This window comes from Halictus rubicundus, chromosome 4 (assembly GCF_050948215.1).
Source record: "Halictus rubicundus isolate RS-2024b chromosome 4, iyHalRubi1_principal, whole genome shotgun sequence".
Classification (NCBI taxonomy): domain Eukaryota; kingdom Metazoa; phylum Arthropoda; class Insecta; order Hymenoptera; family Halictidae; genus Halictus; species Halictus rubicundus.
Window position 1 is genome coordinate 15216346 of NC_135152.1, and position 16396 is coordinate 15232741.

The 16396-nt window shown below is 37.1% G+C and overlaps 2 protein-coding genes across 8 annotated transcripts in view; one reads left to right on the forward strand and one right to left on the reverse strand.

Moving 5' to 3' along the window:
* The window catches only part of LOC143353580 (homeobox protein PKNOX2), a 35735-nt gene extending 25549 nt beyond the window's left edge, over positions 1-10186 (reverse strand). For 3 of the 6 annotated variants that reach the window (XR_013082168.1, XM_076787026.1, XM_076787025.1), the window contains exon 1: positions 9742-10186. The gene's annotated coding sequence lies outside the window, so the exon portion shown is untranslated. Of the gene's footprint in view, positions 1-6448; positions 6598-9741 lie in introns of those variants that run through there. The other 3 variants (XM_076787027.1, XM_076787023.1, XM_076787024.1) reach the window with 3 other exon arrangements.
* LOC143353578 (podocan-like protein 1) lies at positions 7902-16110 on the forward strand. Of its 2 annotated transcripts, none has more exons than XM_076787019.1 (7): positions 7902-8093; positions 11241-11467; positions 11648-11919; positions 12454-12713; positions 13362-13653; positions 13746-13913; positions 14558-16110. In XM_076787019.1, the coding sequence occupies exons 2-7, from the start codon at positions 11284-11286 to the stop codon at positions 14882-14884; spliced, it is 1503 nt and encodes a 500-aa protein (XP_076643134.1). In that variant the 5' UTR covers positions 7902-8093; positions 11241-11283; the 3' UTR covers positions 14885-16110. The 2 variants fall into 2 exon arrangements, with proteins under 2 accessions (XP_076643134.1, XP_076643135.1); XM_076787020.1 differs by lacking the exon at positions 7902-8093 and adding an exon at positions 10972-11159.
* The last annotated feature ends 286 nt before the right edge of the window (positions 16111-16396 follow it).

Sequence of the window (16396 nt, forward strand, 5' to 3'; positions counted from 1 at the left end):
TTAGGGAGAGTTTGTGGCGATTAGTGTGGAAAGATTTTATTTTGCATAAAGATCAGCAATATAGAAACGACACTTCGTGGAATGCCAGGGATTAATGGATAAACCAGGAAATTGTTCCTATTCTTTGCGTGACGAATTGCTTTGCGCTGTCGCGAGCTTATCGAAATTTCTGCATTCTTTTCTGATTTGGCCATTGTTTTCGATTCTGTTGTTTTATCTGTGCTTTTCGAGTTCGAAGATATGATATTAATAGAGTCAACGAACTTTAACCCTTCGCACTCCTTTGTTGAGTGTGACTCGACATTTAACAGGTGTTTACAAAATCTCGGAGTGCAAAGGTAGTGCAAGTTACACATTAACATTAACAAGGGTAGGGTAACATTTCGGTTACGTAACTGGTGTCGTAAAATCCGCTGTCTACTTATGAGTATTGTTTTCTGAAATGTTATTAACAGTTGGGTGGCTTGTAGATAAAATGGAAAAAATGGACTTTTTAAAAATCAAGTTATACCTTATGCAGAGAGAAAACAGGAGAACGCAAATCACGAAGTTGTATAGCAACCGCAGAGTCAACAACCGAAACAGTTGCGGATCATCAAAGGCCCAACGATACAAAATGAGGGTTAAACTAACTATTGGTAATTTGCGTATTGGTAAATTGTATTCAATTAACTCTCGCGGTATGTTCGTGTCATTGATTAATTCGTGGTCCCCGTATGAAATTGTGTTGACAGGAAAACTACAGTAACGAAACGTTACAATTTACGAGTATATTGATGTGTATGAGAAATGTTTTCACAAAATTGATTTGCAAATATATGTCAGTTTTCTGTGAAAGTATAAACTTGCACGTCACAGCGATAACGTCGCTAATAAAGTAGCTTACATTGAACAGATAACATGTAAGTAATCTTTCATCAAAATCATTGGTTGCAAGTCACGATATATTGTTTTTATCCGCCAGCCGTACGAATATCTTCAATTATTGTCAAGCCTAATCGTACAGTGGATCCAGAAAGTATGTGAACATAAAATTTCTGATCCTCGCGAAATGAAATAATAAATAAATAGGTTTCGCTGGTCAGCTGTGACCACTACGACAATGAACGTGTTAATAATTTCTCATAAAAGCATGACCTTAAATGGTAAAATAAAAAATCTGAGACAACATCGATCATCGACCCGAGAAGGGTTGAACTCAATGACCCCCATTAACGATCTCAGAGACAACAATATAAGTCGCAGGTCACTGCTTACTGAATCACATTTTTATAATTATACCAGTCATAATTGCGATATAGAAGTATCATCAATTAGCTGGACATGGTTTTCTGATGGAAATTAACCTAAACACATTGTAAATGGGATAATGATGTAAACAATATTACGGACAAATTTCGCTTAAGAATTTAGTTGAACGTTAAAGGGTTGATTTTCAATTGTTATATCGCATGATTCATAATCTTGTATTCAGCGTTGTATCTACTACCTGTCGCTTTCCACTATTTTCAGTGTTGATGATGTCACTTGCCTGCAGGCAAAGTTGAGGTGGGCGACCATGCTTGCGACAGTCCAGTTACCCTCTAGATTTAATGCTTGTTTCATTTTTCCTATAAACATAGCTCTTTACGAGGTTACTATTATTTCCAATTACCAATGGAAGCAATATTTACAAATCGGAACGATCTCTCAACATCGCGAGAAGTATTGGCACACCAAATCTACGATTTCCGAAAAACGATCAATATTTAAATTTTGATAATATGACCAAGAAAATTGTACTTCGAGTTTTAGAGGGTTGCTGTGAAGACGAAGCTTAAATCTTAAAGTTTACGGTGGATTCTTGCGCGGAAAAAATTGCCCAATGTTCTTAAGAACGTTTGAATTTTATATTCGAGAAAAAACGCGTCTTCGGTTTCCCATCCGCTATGCTATGCTAGGCCGCGATCGATATCGATCCTTAAAGATTAATTTACGACTTATATCGAGGCTCGGTTCGAGCTGTCAAAGGTGTCCCCGAGGTGTTAAAAAGGGCATCGAAGTCGATTTTTAATGAAACAGAATATAGCAAAATGATGTAAATATAGCGCGAAGATATCATTCCTTGAATTGAAAATGAAACATCAACACCAGACGATACTAATTCGATGATTACACTTTTTTATTTTCAATTTCTTTATGAAACGTTTACCTAAACATTCCTGATACTTTTTCTGGTCGGAATGACGCCAGACATGGCACAATTTGCATCACATATTACTTGTTTAATCGACGATACAACGGAACCTCGATTATCCGAACTAATCAAAGTGCTTAGATAACAGAAAAGTTACTTAACTACAATGCCGCATTAAGTTGTTCGCTTTAAATTGCACTGCTTACGCAAAACGTAGCCGGTTCGGATAACGGAGGTTCTACCGAATCTTTAATTAGACTAGCAAATGTGATCCAAATTGCGTCGAGTGGGGGCTCATTTGAAACAGAAAAATGTGACAAACATACTGGTCAAAGTATCGTAAGAAAAGAATCGAGAACAAAGGAGTTTTATCAATAAATTAGTATAACTTCTTGGCGATGAAGCTCCCGGACCCCTCGAAGAGTACACTCCGCGACAGTGGAGCTGAATTTTTTAACTGGTTCGATAGTTTCAGCGCTAAGAAATGTCGTTGCTTTTCGAGACTCTATGGGCAGTATTTTTTATTATCTCCTTTTCCGTTTTCCGCGTTGCTGTGGCAAACGCGAGGCACGGAAGTATGGCGGCACCACTCTTCTTCATTCTACTCCTTCGAACGGACGCGTTCTATCGCTTTCGAATTCTTAGGCGACGCGATGGTATTTGAACGCAGCTGTTGCCGGACATGAAAGCAACGCGTATGCTCTAACGAGGCGACGAGAGAGAACCGGCGCGAGAAAAATACTACCGCGGTGATCTATAATGTCCATCGAAATATCGTAATCGACGGAACGTTCGCGATGTTGCGCTCCGCGTCAAGCTTAGCACGCTTTACGATCTACACTTTTGCTTCACGACGCTACACGCCACAGTGCGGACAAGTCAGCACATCTCACTAAATTTTTATTTGACGATGCACCAAAAATTTCCTTTGGCAGAATTGCATATTAGCAGGAAATTCATATTACTATTCATTTAAAAATCATTTAACAATTTTTTTTATGCATAGAAATAATATTTTTTTCAACTTATTAATTTTATTGTCAAATTTAATTTTTTGGTGACTAATTACCATTACATATGCATTAGTAACCAAATTTAGATTTTAGTGAAAAAATTTGGCCACGGAGGCACTCTCTAAAGTGCCAAAAATCGAAAAATATTATATTAACTGTAAATGAGTGTGCAAATAATAATTCTGTGTAATGGAAAGTGCTTACCAAGGAATATGCATTCTTTATACATTTAATAAAGTAGATTTATTTTTTGTACAAATTTTCAACGGTGGTTTTATTTGTTAATTGCATATAAAACTTCAAATTAACATAAAACAAAAACGGCAAAATATATCCTGAGATTCATGCATATTCGGATACGTTACTTATTATAGTTTAAGAATTTCATAGTTTTGTGTGCGACTTTTTGCGACTCTCAATTTTATAAACTTTTTAAGAAGTGTCCATACCTTTCCTTTAGGATCTATCGTGGAAAATTTGTTATTTTCTTTTTAAATGTATTAGGTATATTGTTAAATTTCATTTTCTGTGAATAATTAACAATAAGTATACATTTGTAAACAAATTTGGTTCTAAATAATTTTGCCATTTGTGCGCCACAGTTACAATGGGGAATTTACTGGGAAAGTTCAATTGTTTTGGAAATGGATGAATAACAAATAAGACTGTAAAGGCATTAGAAGAATTTAAGAATATTGTTACATTACGTTCGATTATAGAGATAATAGGGATTTCGCGTGTCCAGTACTATTTATTGAATTAGTAATTTGCGACTATCCGTGCCTCGTAGATACTATCTGACACGTAAACGGAATCTGGATCGATTAAATATTAATTTCAATGAAATCCATTATAACCATTGTTATTTTGTAACGACGCGCTATTAAATTTCAATGCAACACACTATTTTAGCATTTAGTTGTTCGTTCATAAATTAAACGCTTGTATTCGGGTATTATGAAATTAATTATAACTAACTGGACCGCGGATACTCATGCAAAATCAAAACTTTCTGTATCAATGGCAAGAAACAGGGGTTCGATAAAAATTGATTTCATCTCTCAATCATTTTAATTAACTGTGAAGCATGCTATTATTTAAGAATTTCTCTAGTGTTTTCTATTTCATCTACTCATTTTTGTCATAAGTGCATGAAATTTACAGTCTAGTAATAGCAAACTAATATTAGCATATCTTATGATGCGAAACATTGATACAGACCCGTCAAATGTCTGATTTCACATTTTTTATTTCATAATTATCGTTACAAAAATTGCGAAAAATCGCAATAAATTCAGTCTTGCAATTTTTATAAAACAACATGTGCCAGTCACATTTCGTGCTCGATACGGAAGTGTTAAAAAAATGTACAAGTACCATTGCATTGTTTCCGACTCAGTAAAATCATTAAGGAAAAAAAAAAAAAAATGTGTACGTGGTTCCTGTGTTTTATGCTTTCATCCTGCATAAAATATCCGGAGTTTAGTTGTAAAAGTAGATTTGCAACGTTGAGTCATGTGTCGCGTGCCATTGGAAACGAAACTGTTCGTTTAAACGAAACGAATTGGCGGTAACTTTGGTACAGTGTGCGCTTGTGTGTGCACTTAGTTCGTGCGATTTACTGCACCGCGCGTTTAATGTGTCGATTTCTTGTAACGGGCAAATAATTACTGTGACACTGAAACGGGCAATTAGAAGCAATCAGGGAGCGGACAAGCGATAACTCGAGCCGACAGAAGACGACATGTTAATTTGTCAAAAGAAACTACCGACTTTCGACATCACGAGACACGAATACGTTTAAAATTTCGAAAGATAAGATGAGGAATCCAATTACTGTAGGTGTACCAATTACTGTGTCTATATCAATTATACTTACTTTTAAAGCATAACGAATATATAAAAAAGATATGTATAACACATATATTTTAACTGATTTTAATTTAAAAAATTTAATATCTCGTTTTTTAATATTCATTATCCTTTCAAAATAAGTATAATTAATGTACACTGTAATTGGTACCGTCACAGTAATTGCGTCCCTTACATATACTTGGAATGATTTCGCTACTGCAATAAAAAAGAAAAAACAGTAATAAAAAACGAAATGAAAGTGCAGGTATTAAGCAACAGAGACGGTACCGCTGAATCATTGAAATGATCTATTCCAGCCAAAAAAATGTATAACATTCAGGTATCCGATATCCTGTTTTACTCTTAGAGCTATAAAATACAGTAATTGGCGAAGAAGCAATAAAGCATGCTTTTACGATCATATATACGAGACGGAACGAATCTTTAACCCCTTCAAGTGCCAAGCAGGTTGCAAACAGACGAGATTTATATTCTAACGAAAAGTCGTGGTCGAATTCGAAGCGAAAACGCGTCGACAACATTAAAATTAGTCGCCTATTCGTTCACCAATGCATACTTTCTAGTCGCAGCTTTGTCTATCGATAACGAAAACAAAATCAATATTATTAACTTATTTTTGCATTAAACGGTTCAAATATACACGAGAAAAAAGTGCGTCAAGTCGAAACGCAAATGACTATTGTTTTTAACGAGCGTACTCTAAAATCTATATGAACAGTGATTACAGACTCCCTCTTTCTTAACAGTAGCAGAATTCACGTCGAATCGCACGAACACTTTCCGCAATTTAGCAGAACGGAATTTTTGTGGAAGACGCACGTAGTTTTTTCTTTGAATAAATTACAGCAGACTCGGAGAGTATAACGCGATCATAAAATTGTTTAAAAAAAAAAAAAGAAACTATATATGCATATCTTCTACATAAATCTACTGTACATTCGCTGCCACATGAGATACGTGTGTACAGTCTTTTCAAACAATTTTCTTGATTGCGTTACACGAGAGGTCGCCGTAGATTTATTTATACAGTAGACTGCCGTACAACGCGATCAAAAAAATTATTTAGTTACTATGTACATGCATCATCCGTGGCAGTAAGTTTACAGTCGTTTTAAACAATTTGTTTGTGTATTTACTGTACGTTTACTGCCACACGAGATACGTGTATGTAGTCTTTTTGTACAGTTCCTTTGATCGCGTTACACGGGGGTCTACTGTATATTGGAAAGAAGGTTGATGTTTGAACGGCGTGTACGGACGTGTTGAACGAGAATATTTCACCGCAAGAAACACACATTTAACGCGCGCACATACCGGCCTGGCACCGAAAGAGTTAATTATGACGAAGATGGTATCCCGGTGGGCGAGCGGAGTTGTTTACTACCTGTCAGTCATCGGCGTATTAAGCCGGCGTCGTGTCGGGCCAACAAACCGACGAAGAAAAGAGACTCGGAGAGCTAGAGAAGCGCACCGGATCGTCGGCAGGCGTTAATGCGAGGCCAGAAGCTGTTTTTCTTTCTCCCTTTCATCGCTGTCCCGACACGAGATAGCCGAACTGTCAGTCAAACGTTCGATAACCAATGGTCGACGATCCCTACTACCACAGCACGCCGGGGAAGAATCATTTTCATGCGAAGAGGGCGTAGCAAAAACTACAAGAGGCCACCGCTGCCGACGGCGCCGATGCCTCACTGCTGCGCAACGCTCTACCTATAGGGTGCTCGATAAAATTTCTGCGGGAAATTCGAGTCCGCCTCGACACTTCTTTCCAACCGCTACCACAGACGAGGTATTGGATAGACCTGTCATCCAATGTATTTTTCTGGCCCACTTTTTTGGAGTCACGTAATCCCATTACCATTTTCGTGTCACGTCTTGTATTACTAATTCGAACTAAAATTTGCTGACAGCATCCTCTGTGGTAGGAATTCAAGTTAAAAATAGCTATATATAGTCACTGATAAACGAATAATTATAAAAACCTCTGATTTTGTGAACAGTCGATATTTCAGAACATGAGACATGAAGTCCAATAAGATGATAGGTCTATCCTTATACCTCGTCTGTGCCGCTACCCCTGGTAAAAATGACTCTCTATTTTTTCATTTTCTGCATTTTTCATACGAGGACATGAACCTACACATTAGAAGCGAGGAGTAAGCTGACACCATTGTGCTCCTTCAAATATGTAGTTTGTTAGTAGCTATCGCTTATTTTCAAACAATTTATTCTCGGAATTGCTGAATACTGGGTGGGGGTCGAAATAAGGCGATATATCAAAATGTATTATTTTTATCGAAAGTATCCGATACTAAAGGTTACACTCGATGCGAAAAATTAATTGCTGTTGATAATCAACAATTATTATTTACCAAGTTAGCATAATCATAAATTAGAGAAATACATGCCGGAAAATGTCTGCATCGAACATTTCTCTAACTTGAAGAAGAAATTCTATTTTTGCATGTTATTCTAAAAAGTAAATATTTCTATCGGAAGTCTTTTATTTAATAATTTATTTATGCCCAAGTCATTACGAAGTTCTATGAAAATGTACATCCTATAAGCCAAAGTTAATTAACAATATTTCATTGATCTAATACGGAAAAATGTATACAAAGAAGTTCACGAAGCACGACATCGCAAGTGAAGTTTACGCATGCGTGCCACGAAGTACGAATAACAAAGATGTAAAAGTCTTACCTAATTCATGTGCATAAGAAATTAATTTGATTCTAAATTGTCGATGAAAATTCGAGATCGTTCCGACAGGCGAACAGTTCTATTTTGTTGCATATGGATTTTAGAATAATTTCTGGAAATGATAGATATCTTTTAAGCGATTTTATGGCTGACACAGAAATGGTAACGTTAGTCAAGTTTTTGGGAACACGGATCACATGTTGCAGCGCGTAATGGTGGCTATTTTATCACATCCTTTTTTCCGCTACAAATTCTTTGAACGATTTCAACCGGTTTTCCTGACATGATGTAAACATCGATTCGCTCGGCGCACGGTGGACATGCTTGTATGTACTTATTTCGAAGTTTTCCGTTTAGCATTTGACGTAATTTATTTAACACGTATTATTCCGTACTAGATTGAAATTCAAAGAACTTGCTCGAGTAATCGATTATGATTACTGGTATAGCGGTCATTAATTAATGAAATCTAATTGAAGGAACATCGTCTCATTTTTTCAACTTCAATATTTCAAAATATTTTTCTTTTATTTTATGGTTTTACGTCGTAGCAACTGCTATTTGATTATATGCTATGCTCCATAAACCATTTTCTCTCATAAAACAATGGTCATTTTAATAATCATTGCTGCAATTAACTTGATCATACATTTCTTTACCCATCATTTGAAACACATCTAATTAATACATCAATTTAAGTGTTCGCAATTTAAAAATGTAATAATATATAAACATTAGTTATGCTAATATGTTCATTGAAGTAGTAGGTTAAGAGATAAACGAAAGAAAACTAAAAGTAATGAAGCATTAAAAAGTAGTCATCCGAGACTCGGTACATCGCGTTAATGAGATCACATTTAACACTGCCTATAACGTTACACCCTTCATTATCTACCTACGAAGCAACGAAGCGTTGTAATATGTTATTTTCCTTGCGTACGATCTGAATTGAGTTGCGGATTTCTTTATTCAAAACGAAACAGTGCATGCGGTATGTATATGGCCAGCATGCTCTGCGTGTTATTATTTTTCTTCACATTCTATGCCAGTTATTGCCCTTACGCTTTGCATTCATAAATGGAAAATATTTAATTTCTCGGTCTCCCGCAATACCCGCGTCGAATTCAATTTATTTTCATATAGGTTAGAAGCGGCACGTAATTACGCGAATCTACTTATACGAAAGAGGAGAAAATATGCGGTACATTAGGTGTTCCAAGATGCATTCAGAAGAATGTGATAAGGTACTTTGAAAATAAGACGCGCATCTGAATTAACCGGAATACTGATTTTCACGATCAATCAAAATACCAGTTTCCTTATTTAAAAACAAAAATGACGTGACTCGCATTATGTAAACGTTCTGCTTACACAGTCGTATACACATATTGAAATCAGTACAAATAAACAATGCTGTTACGTGTCGGTAGTGTGTCATAAGAATTAATTAATCGCGTACATGCGTTGAGGGGTTGCTTTTACCCTTGTAAGCTAAAAATGTCTATTGATTGTATACAATATAATTAATTGTCAAACGATAAAGATGATGCGTGAATGACGTTACAAAAAGGTAACGAACATCGCATGAAAGATTTCAGAAAAATATAGTCTTCCGGATATTCGACGATGCAGGTAAAGTAGCATCGGGAATGGGATGAGCAGAGATCGCATGGTACGCATGATGTCATCTGAAAAAGTTGCTCTCTGGAAGACCCTTGACAATATCGATCGTATCAATCCGCAATTCTGTCAAGGCAGACCGCGAGAAATGGGCGTTCACGGGGGGGCATTGCGCACAAAACAAGTTTTTCGCGTGTATCGGCGCACCAGGAACGAATAAACGAACCTAACCTCACAAATTCGCAGGTGCACTGGACTCTCAACGGGGGATTAGCCGATGAAAATCTGATGCACGATAACAGCTGTCTCCGGTGACACTGTTCCACCGCTGATGATCGTTTTCCGTTTACTTACCGTGTCGCGAGGCCGGTTCGGACGTTTCCAACGGGAGCAAAACAACACCGACAAAACTGGTTCGAATGTATCCGAAAAATATTTCGGTCGGCGTGTCCGAGACTCGTTCGAAACCGATCGTCCCTTTTCGCGTCCACGTGATACACCACGAGAGCCGACTATACTCGTGTACCGACACTGGTACTACAGTTCACTGTTGCATTCAACACAATCGCGTCTGTTTACCACTGTTCACGTCGCACGATAAATTAAAGTAATCGGACATTTTTCAACATGCTTCTCCACAATCCCCGTCTACTCCTTCCACTGACACGTCTTTTGTGACGTCATCGATTCAATACTTTTCGTGAAGGTTTTGCCTCGGTCGGTACACAGGATCGCCACGAGGTGGCGACACCCACGCAATTGCTTGTCTATTCGGACATGTTTTAGACAGGTGCGCGATATTTGAACTGAACAATCGGGGGAAAAAAATTCTCTCGAGAAAATTATGCTCTCCTTTTGAAACACGCTCACAATCGTCATAGCTGTCCCCCTAATCTTGTTAACTCGGACTTGCAGCAGAGTTGTAGAGCGGACAACTGTTATGCCTATAGGCGTATTTCAGGTGTCTCTTTTCGAAAAGCAACCTATAATCACGAGACTGAATTATTCAATTATAATAATTAATTATTATTATTCAATTTCTGGCGAATGTATTCAATGAACAGCTGCCGCATTAGGAATAACAGAAAGATTAACGTATCTACAGTCAGCACTTTCACAAATGATTTCAAACATTGATAAATAAAGCGGTGAACGGTCCTAGACATCATCAACCATGTAGTTACAAGAATGGCCCGCCATTCAAGTGTTGAACTTAACGAAGAAAATGTTTATTTTGCATAAACATCCGGAGTCTAATTATTAAATATTCTGCGCCTACATATACAGGGTGAGTCACCTAACGTTTGCACCTCAAATATCTTCGTTGTTTCTAAAGATACGTAAAATATGGTAAGGACAAAGTTGAATGGTACAATGGGGCTGACACGATGCCATAAAAAAATGTTGTTTTTATGTCATATTTTTTAGAGATATCAAGGTCACCTTGACTTTTTTTAAATGGAACCACCCTTTTTTAAACACCTACAATGATAGTCCCTTTCATTAGGAATTCAGTGACTATATTATTCCAAGGTCACTCAAGGTCAAGGACAGAAAAAACGCACGGATGTGTACATGGAACTTTTGGTTGAACCTAACATTTTTACACGAAGAGTCGTACTATTTTTGTGTACACTATTACGGTCGTATTCTGTACAAACAATAGGATCAGTCTGCAGAGAGTATAAAAACATGATTTCTGAAAACATCGTCGGTGTCATAAAAAAAAAGAGTTAACTGCAAAAGGATAATGTATTTGCTTGGTTAGAGCGGTGAATAACGGCGACTAGTGGTATCTTATCACCGGGTTCTTATCGGGGATAGTTGGTTTGATACAAGAAATCCGTTTTCAGTTCTCCGTGTCAGGTTCCACGGTTGCTTATCGCACGGTGAAACATGGATCGTCGATTGTTGCTAGCGTTTGTAATCGTTTTTTCAGTTGTAAATTGCGAGGATGCGCCGACCAACACTACCAAACCTGTCACGAAGTACACGGGTGTCGAGCATCAAGAGACACGCGCAGCTGGACCGGTTGCGGAAGCCAAACCACCTAGTTTGTGCACCATTTGTAATTGTACAGGTACTGTGAGGACGTTTCGATAGGATTATGGCACGCTAACAACGCGTTCACACTAGGTTTACTAAAAGTGACTATTTCACTATTTTTTGTTAAATCTAGTGTTAAAACATAATCCCACTCAGTTGTATTCCAGTTCACAAAGTACGAACAACAATTTTCTAATTATTCCTTTAACAACAGGCGATGTCATTGATTGCAACAAAAGAAACTTGACCGGCCATTTCGAAGATTCTCAATGGCCGAGCAACCCTATCAGGGTGATGTCATTCGCGGAAAACTCGATGGTGCACGTGACGCCGTTTCCGAAAGTTGCAATAGAAAAATTGGTCCTGCGAGCGAATCAGATCACAAAAATCGACGACGCTGCCTTCATGAAGTTAATCAACCTCACCGAGCTTGATTTGAGCCATAACAATCTTACCACAGAAAATTTGCAACCCCCCGTGTTTCAGGTAAGTTGAAAATTACAAGAACATTCGTTCGATTATTTCATTATTTTCTAATCCCTTGGATTGAACGTACAATTGCGGTTCTTGCGCGTAATCTTCTATTAGTCATAGTTGTTATCTTAAATGTTTGAAGCTTATTACACGCTTCGTAAGATAATGAATTTCCTTGAAGGAAATTCGTCCATTTTTCTGTTGTAATTACCAAATGTGATTTCAATAATTGATCGTTCCATCGCGATACTGTTTTGAAGAATGATTGAAAGGGCTAGACGTGCGGGACAGTAAAATTATTTTACGAAACGAATTAAATTGTCAATGAATAAAGTTCGAGACTTGTATCTACTTTAGCAACATTTTCATTGTAATTCAATTTGAGAAATTGTCAGAAAATTTATAGAGAAACTTTCGGCGACGTTAACTTTTAACTGTGTCCTCTTTCATTCTCGTTATCTGTTACGGAGGTTATTTCCGGCTTGAATTCATGTAATGTTTCGTTTTAAGTGTTTGCATTAAATTGAAAATTCTTCAAATTTCTAGGGTAGGTTCTCAGTAACGTATTACGAGCCATTACCAAATTTAACAACGTTGAGTCTGGCTCATAACAACCTTCATTCCCTGCATCCGGACTTCTTCGAGCATACGCCATACGTAAAAGTGCTTGATCTGTCCCATAACTTGTTCGCGCAGATCGATTCACGTGCTATGTTGGCAATCACCTCTTTATCGTATTTGGAAGAATTGAATTTGAGTTACTGTGGCTTAAAAACAATTCCACATACTTTTCTTTACAGTTTAAGGTAAGACTTTCTCATCTTTAAGCAGTACAAATTTTTCTTTTATATTCGGAAAAGTCTGTTTTTTTTTAATATGCAATGTATGCGGTTATCACGAATGTTGGGTTTCTGCTTGTCAGTATCTTTTCTGCTCCGCGATCAGTTCTGATATTGAAACGTGAAGCAATGGGTCACTTACACATAAATGTAATAACACAACTGATTCAATAGATCCGAATGCGCTGATAAGGGGAACAGATATTGCTGGGCATAGAATAGTTATTTCCGAGGCGAGGAGGAGAACTCGGAAACTATATTTGCCAATCGCCGAAGATAACGATAAATTCTAGTGGCTCTCTAATGTGCAACACTTTTATAACATTAACGATGAGTCACAAAACGGAGTTCAATTCAATTAGTTTTCGAATAGTTTTTTTCAGATAAAATTTGATTACATATTTCATATTTATATCACACTTATGACCAGAAGGAGTAAATCAAACGCGAAATAGTAAAATCATTAGAAAAATTTTAAACATACTGTTGCACTGTTTTCAACTAATTAGAATCTATGTAGCTCCTGTACCTCGCAATTAATACAAACAATTTTGATATCACATAAAATCCCGCAGTCTAATTGTCGCGTTTACTCAATTAATTGTCTTTCTTTAGGAGTCTCAAGAAATTGAATTTGAGCAGCAATCAGATCGCCGAGCCCCCGGCCGATCTCGGCGAAGCACAGTCTTTGGAGTATCTTTACCTGGATGAAAACCCGCTGCAAATTATCAATCAAAACCACTCGTTTCCGAACATGTCTAAGCTGAAGGAGCTGAGTCTTTGTTGCATGCCACATTTGTCTGTGATCGGAAAAGGGGCTTTTTCAGGGCTGGCGTCGCTGGAACATCTGCGCATACAGAATTGCCCGAAACTGGAATCAATCGACGAATACGCCTTTGCAGTCGAGGTACATATACCTTCTGCAATGAAAAATTAATCATTCGAATCAGCCGCCGGGAAACGGCGTTGACGCGATTATTATATTTGAAATGATCGTAGGTGAAGGAACTCGGGCAACCCGAATGGCCCCCGCTGAAGAAACTGGATTTATCGGATAACGCGCTACGATATTTGCCTGTGCATCTCGTGGGAGCGTCATGGGATACGCTCGAAGAATTGGACCTGATGAACAACAAATGGAGCTGCGATTGCAATAATCAATATCTGGTAAGTTTGGGCAATCACGATGTACAGGGTGTCTGGAATCATTTTAATTCTGTAAAAATGTGGAATGGAGCTGTGACACGTCCCCGAAGGACAAATATAAAGGAGTCACATTGAAGCTCTTACTTCTTAACATTTTAAAATACATTAACAAACTTTTCGGGCTTAAAGTATCACTTATATCGTGCGCAGACAACATGGCGACCTGTGTATCGGTATGCCGATATTAATTCGGTAACAAAACTTTGTTGTTATCAATTATTTCTCTATGGAACCTTTACCGATTGATTCGTGACATTTTCCTGATTCCAATGAGTCCAAACACGACATAGTTCACAGCATATTTGCTTGTTCAATTCCGGATTTTGTAGAACCTCGATTATCCGAACCGATGATATCCGAATATTATCGTTCCACTGTATCGTGAATAAAACAAGTATGTGCGATCCAAATTGTAACGTGTTAGGGCTCATTTTAATCAGAAAAATGCCGCAAGTATGTTGGTGAAAGTTTCGTAAAGAAATGATTAAGAAGAAAAAAGTACTTCGAATTTCTGCCTGAATTTTTAAGAACACGGTCTCCTCGAGTGTAAACCGATTTTTCGAAGTTGGCAATCCCAATTCCCATACTGGAATCTTTCGTTGCAGATTGGAATGTTGCTACCGAAGGAAGGGAAGAGACTAATGGGAGAGAACGTTAACAACCTTACCTGTTCATCGCCACCGGAACATGCGGGGAAGAACTTGACGTCGTTGGCCAACAGGAAGCTTCGTTGTTTGGACATCTACGGTGCAAGACCCGAGAAAGATGCGACGATTCTCGTCGGGGTGTTGATCGGCCTTCTAAGCGCCACCCCCATTTGTTTAACCCTCTTCGTTCTCTGGCGTCGCGGATTCTTCTTCTGCGGCTCTCACGGCCCTGCGAGCTTCTCGCGAGCTTTCTACAAGAGGGCTGACAACGACGAAGACATCTGACGTGTTGGTTCCCGTTAATTGAATCTAGTCGATAAACAAATATAAAATGTCGAGTGAGATATACCGACAGTTGTCTTAACTTTTTTCGCGGCGTTATGAAATTGTCCGAAACACTTCTTTGCATGCGACGCACAGAGTGAGCCACCTAATATATCACGTCAATCAGTTTCTAGAACTACCAAGTACTAAACGCGACTGATTTGTATTGCTTTATAATAATGACAAGTCCATATTTATTTTGATCTCGAACAATTATAATATGTGCGCTAATGAAAGAGTCTATTCGAATATTTTTCATGCAAACATTTTTATAATTTCAATAATTGTGAAAGGAAAAATGAGAGCAAGTCATCTGGTATCTGTTCCGTCAAAATGATAGATTCCAAATTTTTTTTATTCATGATTATTCAGAATAAATGCAGTAAATTTATTTATTTGAGTATATGTTATGACAAAAATCGCTAAAAATCTGACTAAATATATTCTTGTTATTTTTATAAAGTAGGTAATGTGGAATAGTAAATTTTAGTGTTCAGTGGATTTAGTGTTAACGGACCGATCAAAATTGTTTTTATCAAGTGTGACACTTAGGAGGACCCTCAAGCTGATGACATTTGACTTTTTCTATGTCTTTCTTTAAGTTTTCACGGTCACCTTCAATCTTTTATGTATGTCCACGTGATAGGATTTAGAGAGCGTGCTTAAAATATTGATTACGTTACTGATCTCCGGAAACTGGTGAAGGTGTAGGTAACATGGACCAGCAGCAGCATTATATTTTATTTAAGATTAGTAGTTATCCTCTAACGACTATTTAATTAAGTTAACATTCAAACGATTTACATTAAATTCGTAAGTTTGCATTACCTTTCCTAAAGAGAACATAAACTGTAAGTTATTATTGATTTCGTATTGATAAGGCTACGTATTGCCTACGTTTCTGAGTTTGAAAATCAGCTCATTTCATGTCACTGAATTCGTTCCGAGTCATTTTTATAGGACAACAATAATATTACTTTTAATTTAAAAAGTTAAAGATTATTTTTGTCCCTCGAAAGGTATTGCAAATCAAGTGCTACAAAAGTATTACAATTCAAGAAATTGATGTAGGTCGTCGTTTTGTTCATAAAATACAACGAACAATTATCTTTTCTTTCAGACATTGCTAGCATTTCTTTTTTTTTTCTAAGAAAATGTTAGTTTAAAATATATATCGTATTAGTAACATTTTAAACTTCTTCTCGTTCTCTCCATTAATTTTTCATAGTAGATAACAGAATATATTAATTTGTAAGTTACCATAGTCCTCATTTTCTTACGTTGTTTAAAATTATAATGACTATCTTTGATAGGATTATGAGTGCACTGTGGATGTTTAAAATTTAAAAAATTTAATATATTACATCAAATGAATTGAGTGGTTTCTGATTGGAAATTGCACTATCAATTCGTCATAAATTATTTAAATATAACTACATCGATAGCATACAGTACTTATTTCAATATCATTGC

Coding starts and splice junctions, on each gene's coding strand:
- LOC143353578 (XM_076787019.1), top strand. CDS start 11,284: ATGGATCGTCGATTGTTGCTAGCGTTTGTAATCGTTTTTTCAGTTGTA. Junction 12,714..13,361: donor ACTTTTCTTTACAGTTTAAG/GTAAGACTTTCT, acceptor GTCTTTCTTTAG/GAGTCTCAAGAAATTGAATT. Junction 13,654..13,745: donor AATACGCCTTTGCAGTCGAG/GTACATATACCT, acceptor AAATGATCGTAG/GTGAAGGAACTCGGGCAACC.